The sequence below is a fragment of the Octopus bimaculoides genome, chromosome 3 (genome assembly GCF_046866305.1).
Source record: "Octopus bimaculoides isolate indiv1 chromosome 3, ASM4686630v1, whole genome shotgun sequence".
Taxonomy (NCBI): Eukaryota; Metazoa; Mollusca; class Cephalopoda; order Octopoda; family Octopodidae; genus Octopus; species Octopus bimaculoides.
In genome coordinates, this window is record NC_142930.1 from 70440490 (window position 1) to 70450479 (window position 9990).

The window sequence follows — 9990 nt, forward strand, 5'->3', positions numbered from 1 at the left end:
CACATTTTCCCATGATTTCTATCAATTCTTCATACACAGATTTGGATAGGTAAGTAATATTTACTTTTTCATTTTTACATTTCTCTAAATGTTCATGTAAAAATAGGTCAAATTCTGGAATAAACTCAATGACCCCCAAGACATTTCCATTCTTTGTGGTGGAGCCCCACTTTTTTTCATGACCTCTAAATGCTAAACCCATTTCATTTAAGAACTTTATAACTGCTACAACTATTTTTAGTACTTCAAAATAGTGCTGCATGTTTTTTCTCAACTGTTCCTTAAGTTGCTGATCCATAGTGTTTTTATTTAACTTTTGTGTTAGCCAGCTCAACAGCGCCCTATTATGTTCCATGCTGTCTTCATGATTTTCTAGAGTTCTGAGTATATTCATCCAATCAGAAAACCCACCCATTGTAAGTGATATTTGGCATTTAGAAAAGAGTTTGCTCTTTGAGTAAACTAACCAGGATCTCATCACAGTCTGACCATTTTTCAATTTTTTTTTCAAAGTACTTTAAGAAACTTCGATTTTGCAGTTTGTAAATCTTGTTGGATTCAATATATACATTATCTGTTTTATTTTATTTAAAAAAAAAACAAAAAAAAACTGATGTCTTGCATTAAACAGTTTTGTATGAAATCATTATCAATTGTTACAGGCCAATTTGCCAGGTCACTGTTTTCTTTGAAATGACTAAATTTGCTTCCTGTTTCCCTTTTCTGCTCTCTCTTTTCTTGAAGTTCTTGACCACCGTGATCATTATCTGCACCAAAAGTGTCAAGAGTAGGTTGATTATTGCTAAACAGAGCACTTGTGGTTTGTACCCTATCATTGACTTCACTGGTTCTTGTATGGGTTGTTTCAGTTGCAGGTGATGACAAACTTTTACTTGACATTGTAAAATAGTTTGATAGTTTTTGACATTTAGAAATCTCATTAGATTGCTTTTCCTTGAGTTGGCGTTTCTGGTATCCGCTTAAGTACTTTCTTGAAGACATTGCTATTCCTCTTGGGGCCTAGACCTCTGTGAAAAAAATTGGGTACCATTTTCATTAGCCACAGTGAGACAGATCGATGAAGTTAAGGGTCCACAATTTAATATATAGTCATAAATGAAGAGTTGTTCATTTTGTACAAGGTAATATTCAAACAATTTTTAAAGTAGAAAAAATGCTTTGTTACTGAAGTCCAAAATTAGGAGGCAGACCCTTTCAATGGTCATTAAATAATGGTGTGAAAATAAGAATTCTTACCTCTACCGTGCTGATGTAGTAGTAGACATATTTGACAGTGGGAGGGGTAGGGCTGAAGTTTCCAAAATAATTCAAGTAAAGCAAATCATCTGTCAGTCGTTTGTACTTTATTTTTATGTTAATCCACACCAGCAGACTGTGTAGGAGTATGAGATGACGTCCACTAAGACGCAAACTGCATGGTAAAATACAAAAAAAAAAAATAAAAAAATAATAATTGACAGAACGAAAAAAATTAAGTTGCTTCAGAGGGGCCCCTCCAGAATAAGGGGCCCTGAATCTTAAGGTTCATTAGTTTTATAGCAGATCTGCTACTGTCTGACCCACAAATATATTTCCTCTCTACCTGCGTTTTCTACCATTATTCCTATGAATTTAACCCGTTAGAACTACCTGGTCATATACCACTTCCACTCAGACGATCTCTAGTCACTCATTAATCCACATTAACTAAAGCAGAACCACTAAATATTGTTTAATATAATTAATTCGTTTTATTGGCCACAAGGGCTATGGCTTCTCATTTAGGCACATGCTCAATAATTTTGAGGGGATAGGGATGAGTCGGTTGCATCGACCACAGTATTTATATGATACTTTATTTTGTCGACCCCAAAAGGATGACAGGCAAAAATGATATTAGCGTGATTTGAATTCAGAACGTATAAAGTCAGAACAAATACTACAAGGAATTTATTCCGATGTTCTAATGGTAATATAATTCGTAAAACATATATAAATTAGTTTGTACAAATATGGTGCGCACTAACATTTGTAAAAATAGGGTTTGCTATAACATAAGCCAGACTATAACGTTAAACAGTCTTGGTCGAAATCTCGTCCACTACTTTTATTCATACACCCTATTCTCCCTCTAACTGAAAAATGACACAATTTCAAAACAAAACTGAACGAAATTGTTTTCTCGGAAATAATTGTGGATTGGAGGAGAGGAAGGTTAGCGAGCGTATAAAAGGCGCACTAAAAAACACATTGAAATTAAAACGAGCAAGCAGCTACACTTTACAAACCACAGTCCTTTTCATGTAAGAAAAAGTTTATCAAAACATAGAGATGGTATCCAGGACATTTTTTTTCCTTTTCTTAATTATATTAACAGTGAAAAGTGAAAATAATACGTTGGGAAATGTTATGAAAAAGATTGTGTCGGAATACAGTAATTCGACGTCAACCTGCAACAACTACGCTCCGTGGTTTTTTGAACAAATGATAAAACTCCTAAACTGTGGTCCTTTACCGAAATTGAACAACAGTCGAATACAATATACTTTGAAATGGGAAGAGGAAAAAATACACCTGCAACAAAAGTGCAACCGCAATTTTGAAGCAAGCGTAGAGAATACGGCCGATATTATTTGTTGGAATGGTAAATGGATGTATGAAGATAAAAAATGTAAGTTAATAACCTGCCCCATTTTTCATAAACCTGCACACAGTTTCATGACAAATGTTGCATACACATATAACTCTGTTATTCACTTTTCCTGTGTTTCTGATTATATTTTGCGAGGAAACAATTCAATACGGTGTCAAGAAAATCAGCAGTGGTCGTCTCTACCACCAGCTTGTGAAATTGTTAAATGTCTCCTACTGCATCCACCCAAACATGGCAATATAAACAATACAAATGAAGTTAAAGTTAACGAAACAGTTTCTTTCACTTGCTTAAAACCATATAATCTGAAAGGTGAATCTGTATTAACTTGTCTTCGAGACGGTAGCTGGAACTTTCCGACACCTGTTTGCACTTTGAAATGTGTCGTACCTGAAATTGCTGGTAGAGTTGTGACTATTTCTGAAGGTACAATTTTAAAACCAAGAACCTTAATCAATCAAGGAGGGAAAGTGTTATATTCTTGCAAACGATCTTTCATGCCTGTCGCGTTTGGTGTCGTTCAATGCTTATCAGGTAAATGGTACCCAGACATAAAATGCAGAAAAACGTGTAAAATTGAGAAACTACATGGATTAAATTTTATTTTGTCACATAATTTTTCAGTTATTGAATATAGCTGTTCAGCAGGAGAAACTTTGCTGGGAGATTCTAAAAGAACCTGTTTAGAAAATGGAACGTGGAGTGGAAAACTTCCACAGTGTGTAAAGAACTGTCAATTGTTACCCGAGTTTGGCATATATGGCTACCGAAATTCAGACACTTTGAAATATCTTCCGTTTGGCAGCACAGTCACAGAAAACACGAATGTTACTTATTCATGTCAACTTCCTTATGTGAATAACACCAACGATAACGTGATATGTCAAAATGGTGTATTGACCCCCAAACCACGCTGTTCATATGCAGATATTCGGCTGATAGATTCCAAAGTCATTTTTACCCATGAATCGTCAAATCATTTTGTTTGTGAAACAAATTACACTTGCGAATTCTTTGGTTACAGACAGATATCATGCGAATGGGTAAACTGTGGGTTTCGTTCCCGCTTTCATTGTGTCAATGTAGGTTTTAACAATGTAACATCAGAAATATATGCTGGTTCATTAGTTACTCATTGTTGTGTTCTGCAGTGTAATGATTAATGTACATTAAATTTGTTTGTTCTTGCTTGCAATCTTTACATTCAATTATGACAACGTAATGGAAGTCGTTGTCATGTGCTTGTTTTTGACACTTATCGTAATATATGTAATTGGAAGCAGACGTAAAATTTAAACTCGCGTTATAAACCGGCCTTCCAGTCAAACTGTACACACCAGTAAACTGAGGAGACATTACTAACAACTTAAAATTGCGTTCGTTGTGGCACTCAAGTATCACGAGGATCTTTGATACTAATTTCTATTTATCATGTCTCAGGAGGGTATGTTTTCAAGAGAAAGTATTTGAACTTTACCGGCAATCCCAAGATTAGTGTAGTATAATTCATATGAGTTTTATATTCGTTATTGGCACTCTCTTTGCCACTTTCCCTCTCTCATTGCTAAGTACTTTCATGTGTTTACACAGATAAATTATTATAATACTATCTTGCCCCGTGCCAACAAAAATGACGGCTAATTGGGTAATTTTTCAGAGTAACACCCGCACGATTTTCACTAAAAAAAAAAAAAAAAACTTTTTTGTGTGGAATCCCTGACTTAATAAGCTGCAAATCCCTTATTTTGGTTCGAGAAAAGGTAGGGGGATGGTGAATGGGACCCCCCTACGGCCCCGGATTTATTGGAATTTTTTTTTTTTTCGATGAACCTCTGTTTGATTTGTTTTCACCGTACGACTTCCATCATCCCACTACCAAGTGTGCCATCACCCCTTCTTTTCTCATTCAGATGTTGTGACAGAGAAAGACACAAACTTCTATTATCCCACTACCAAGTTTGCCACCACCCCTTCCTTCCTTATTCATCTACAAACTCCTCCCTTTCTCATTTATATGTTGTGACGGAGAAATACACAGTAGCTTTAGCGGATCTTTCTGATTTGACGGGCAACACTTTTCATTAATGTTTTATGTAGTGTTTTTGGTACCGAAACACTTTCAAACTTCTTATACTTGTATATTTTGTGTTATAGAACAGATAAAAAATTTTGTATTCGAAGTTATTTCATGTAAAAAATTGTCGTATTTCGGTAATTTCAACCAATCACTGACGTCTATTCAGGTGAAAACAATTACTGCCGTGGAATGTAAACAACGGTGTCATGGGATCTTTTCCCTTGAATAAAATTAGTGCCGTTGTTTGTCAACAACAACTATCCGTGTTACTGTAATTTGACATCATTCGTGCGTTTGTACTGGTTTTAGGATTACGGTTGGGGTTATGATTATTTTTGCCATAACCTCACTCATAACCCTAACCGTAACCCCAACCCTAACTCTAAACCCTTACTAGGGAATAATAATATAATTAAACAGGGAATAACACTCTTGACACCGGCAAAAAGTATTGTTTATAAAAAGAGCAGTAACTGTATTCAGCTGAATAGACGTCAGTGATTGGTTGAAATTACAGAAATACGACAACTTTAACATGAAATAACTTGCAATATATAAATTTTTGTTAAGAAAGCTAAGAGAAAAAGATGTTTTATATGACACATTCTACCAGTGTCCCAAGTTTGAAAGTGTTTCGTTAAGAAAACAAGTGTTGCCCGTCGAATCAGAAAGATCCGCTTTAGCCAATTCAGGTTACATTGTTCTACTGCGTGTATGATAGTCATATTGAAATGATTTTATTCGAAATTATTTAGTTCACCAAAACCTGTAATTTTTCCAGTTTGTTTAATAAAATGGAAATTGATTTTGAAAAGAAAAATTCCTTTTTCAGTATTTGATTTTTTATTTTTGAAATTTCTTTAGTTTTTATTTAACTTTCTCCCCCAAAAGATTTTTCTGCTTCATGTACTAAACAAGCATGATTGTGATTGAGCAAAAAAAAAAAAAAAAAAGAAAATCCAAATTTTAATATTTTGATTTTATTGCCTCCTTCTCAAATTTCGATAGTTTTTTTTTTGTTTCTGACTTTTTTTCTAAACGTTTCCCTGACTCACTCCTCCAAAGAGATTTAGACGTGAAATATTACGGTCATGCAAAAATAGAATTCTTACAAATTTAGCAGCTTCATCGGATTTGGTGTATATTAAAACATACCTGCTCACAAACATATGCGTCCGCACATGTAATTGTTTGTGTGCATGAGTGTGTATATACATACTATATATATATATATATATATATATATATACACACATATATATATAAGAGGGATGTCCACTAAGTGGACATCCATTATGCTAGAAGTCGACCCCCTATGGTCTTACCACTAAGAAAAGATTGTTCTCAAGAAAATTCAGCAAACGCCAGAACGTAAGCGAGCAAAGCATAATGGATGTCCACTTAGTGGTCATCCCTCTTATATGTATGTAATATAATTTTTCTGAATCTTCAGATTTTTCAATATGTTAGACCACTAATTTTTAAATTGATATTCAATTTTTCACCCTTATTATTTAAATTATATACAGGGTGTCCACAAAGTCTGGGTACATGGGATTAACACATACTTTAAGAAATTATTATTTCTTATATTTAATTGTTTGTTATGATTTTATTTACTCCATGTACCCAGACCTTGTGGACATCCTGTATGTATATATATATATATATGTGTGTGTGTGTTTCTATATCCAAATTGAGGGAGTGGAGTAGGTAACATCCAGGCTACATATGTTTCTTATCTAGCAGATCCTCTGATATAATAATAACGAGGGGTACACAACTACCTACTCATCTGGCCGAAGAGACCTTAATTGTATAATGGTTACATTGACATTAAGGAATTTCGAGTTAAGTCACTGAAGATAAAATTTGAAACTTTCAAATTTGTTTCTTCCTGCGAGTTAACTTGGGATTCTTTACCGACAATGTCACCTTTACACAACTAAGATATCTTCACCCTAATAAATAGGTAGTTGAGTACCCGTCGTTGAGTAATTATCATAATAGAGGATCTGATAGTTTTAAGAAATATATGTAGCCTGGATTTTACATACACACACATATACTCACTCAGTCGACTCGCTGTTTGATTTTTTTTTCACTGTACGACTTCCATCATCCCACTACCAAGTTTGCCATCACCCCTTCCTTTCTCATTCAGATGTTGTGACGGAGAAAGACACAAACTTCCATTATCCCACTACCAAATTTGCCATCACACCTTCCTTCCTTATTCATCTATAAACCCCTCCCTTTCTCATTCATATGCTGTGACGGAGAATTACACATCAGTTTCTCGAACCTCGATATGAGAAAAGCCAACCTTCGACGGCAACAAATAATTATCGTTCCTGTTGATCCTGAACATTGTTTTAATACCTACCACGGACTGCTCGAAGCTTACAAACTTCCTACATGAATCTCGTGCACACACACACACACACACACGCACACACATCAAAACAGAAGTGTGGGAAAATTTCTTGATATAATTTATTTTTACACGCTAAAAGGAGTCAAAAAATTGTACATGTAGGATAAACACGAGAAGAAATAACCTGTTAGAAATTTTTCAGACATAGGGTCAAAAATTCCAAAATTTACATTTGGTAGAGGCACTTTGTACATAGTTTATTAATCAGGATTTGTATAGATAAATGGGATATATACATTTTTTTTACTTGTTTCAGTAATTTGACTGCGGCGATGTTGTAGCACCGCCTTTAGTCGAACAAAACGACCCCAGGACTTATTCTTTTTAACCCAAGTACTTAATCTATCGGGCTCTAGTGAGCGAACCGCTACGTTACGGGGATGTAAACACACCAGCATCGGTTGTCAAGCGATTTGGGGGACAAATACGGATACACAAATACACGCACGGACACACACAAATACCCGCACGGACACACACACAAACACACGACGAGCTTCTTTCAGTTTTCATCTATCAAAATCCAGTCACAAGGCTTTCGTTGGCCCGAGGCTGTAGAAGACACTTGCCCAACGTGTCACACAGTGTGACTGGATTCGGAATGATTGGGAAGCAAGCTTCTTATCGCACAGCCACGCCTATACGCACACAAGGCTTGCGTGTGCTGTTGGTTCGCGAGTCGGCTGCAGTTTAGGTGTAAGAAAATATATTCTCAATGCGGCTGTGTTAAAAACACCTGCAAGCAAGACAACTCACATCGATGTTTCGTCATTGTTGTAACTTTTCAATGCCGCGTACTGAACGAGACTTGCTGCAAGCTATATCGCCGACTATTACTATATGCTAAATAGTTTCATAACCATATACTGGTATGTCCAGACGTTTCATGGCACGGTAATGTATATATGTATTTATATTTGAATATATGTATATATCGTCTACATGTCTTCTAACTTTAGTGTATGTACATGCATATGTATGTGTGTGTATCGACTATATTGTTTCTAACATCGCACACTACAACAAACTCAAACATGCCTCCACACAACAGCCAGCTAGTGATTGTCAAAACATTACTACCTGCCTTCAGGCAAGATCCTGCCTCTGATGTGCTATAGTATATAGAGACACCTTGAAACAATCCAATGACATCAAAAGACTGTACAGGAGCATGACGATCAATGACTTCAAAAGAAGGTACACAGAGAATATGCATTTTCTGAGATACAGGGTTGGAGATAATTCCATCTCTGTTTTGTTTCCCCCGAAAACTTTCTGAGCTCCGGAATGATTCACCAACATTAAATGAAACATCATTGACGGGCTCCCTGCGTTACTCACCCGGCGCCCGCTGTCACCAGCTTTGTCTCCGCGAAATAATTTTTTTAATCACTAAACGGCATATACATATATGCGCGCACACACACACACACACACACACACACACACACACACACACACACACACACACACACACACACACACACACACACACACACACACACACACACGTAGTGGATCTTGCATGCATGAAGTGGATTCGATCCACTATAGCCAAATTTAAATTAACACTGCAGCAGAACTTTTCCCATGGTGGAACAATGGTTTTTCTCTAACAGCAGTTTTACATTTTCCAGATATCTTTAGCTAGGCCGAAATAATGTCTTCACCACTTGACCCTTTCTAACCTCTTCTACTTCACCAAAAGCTAGAATAGAGATAACAAGGCCACCAACTAAATCTATTGTTCTCAATGATATGTCTATCCTTATAGATAGTTATAAAAGCAAGAAAACCCCAAGCAAAAATGAGTTTAGTCTCCAGTCGGTGACGACTCAACGAGTTCAGTCACATGGTGACGACCCAATGAGAACGAAGTCTGGCTGAGCAGCAAGAACCTTGGCCAGAGGGAGAAATGAAGTTTACTGTCAGCAACTGTGAGACAACGTCCCACACCCTACAACTCACACTAGCTCTAATTCCGTTCTCTTACAACATCATTCTATCTCTCTCTGTAATTACTACTAAACAATGAAGAGGACACAAACACAAACTTTACTTCGCATGCTTTTGGATCTGTCATAACCTGCCCGTCGAGGCAAGGTATTGTAATGTAACGGTAAATAAATACTTTCTTAAAACTCCATCCTACAACATGGCGTTATGACAACAAATTATTATCGTTACAAACTGGCAATCTCGACGTTGCACCATAACAGGTATCGCTACACAAATTAAAAACTTTATCTTTCCACACACGCACACGCACACACACACGTGTGTGTGTATATATATATATATATATATATATATATATATATATATATATATGCGTAACTCTACCACAGTCCAACGACGCTTCTCTTTACCCCGACCTCGATGACGCTGTTGCCACTGCTTTAGCATGCGCCTGTTTGCTCATACACATAAATATCTCTGCTTGTATCTTTCAATGTATCCTGCTTTTGTATGTGTTGTACATCTATCCGATTATTATCTCGTATGTACTGCCAAGAAATCTTGTAGTGCATTTCAAAGTGTAATATCCTGCATTAAAATTGATTTAATCTTTATTCGTTTGTATTGTTTTTCCTTTTGTTTACCTCGTGTACATGCCTCGTTATAGGTTAGATTACTTTTAGACTCAAGATTTTTTCCCCAACTTTAGGATTCCTTCGATATTATATAACACGATATTTATGCATTTCTATTTTTTTATTTTTATATTTACTGTCTTAATTTGCATGTCTCTGAAAGACCGTTAGTGAAATCAACCAATCAAATTCAAATGTGTATCTGTCAATTTGAATCCTATGAAAATGT

At 36.0% G+C, this 9990-nt stretch overlaps 1 protein-coding gene across 1 annotated transcript; it reads left to right on the plus strand.

Moving 5' to 3' along the window:
* The first annotated feature begins 1458 nt into the window (after positions 1-1458).
* On the plus strand, positions 1459-9740 carry LOC106877407 (E-selectin). The gene has a single exon (XM_014926301.3). The coding sequence runs from the start codon at positions 2332-2334 to the stop codon at positions 3814-3816; it is 1485 nt and encodes a 494-aa protein (XP_014781787.1). The 5' UTR covers positions 1459-2331; the 3' UTR covers positions 3817-9740.
* Positions 9741-9990: the final 250 nt, after the last annotated feature.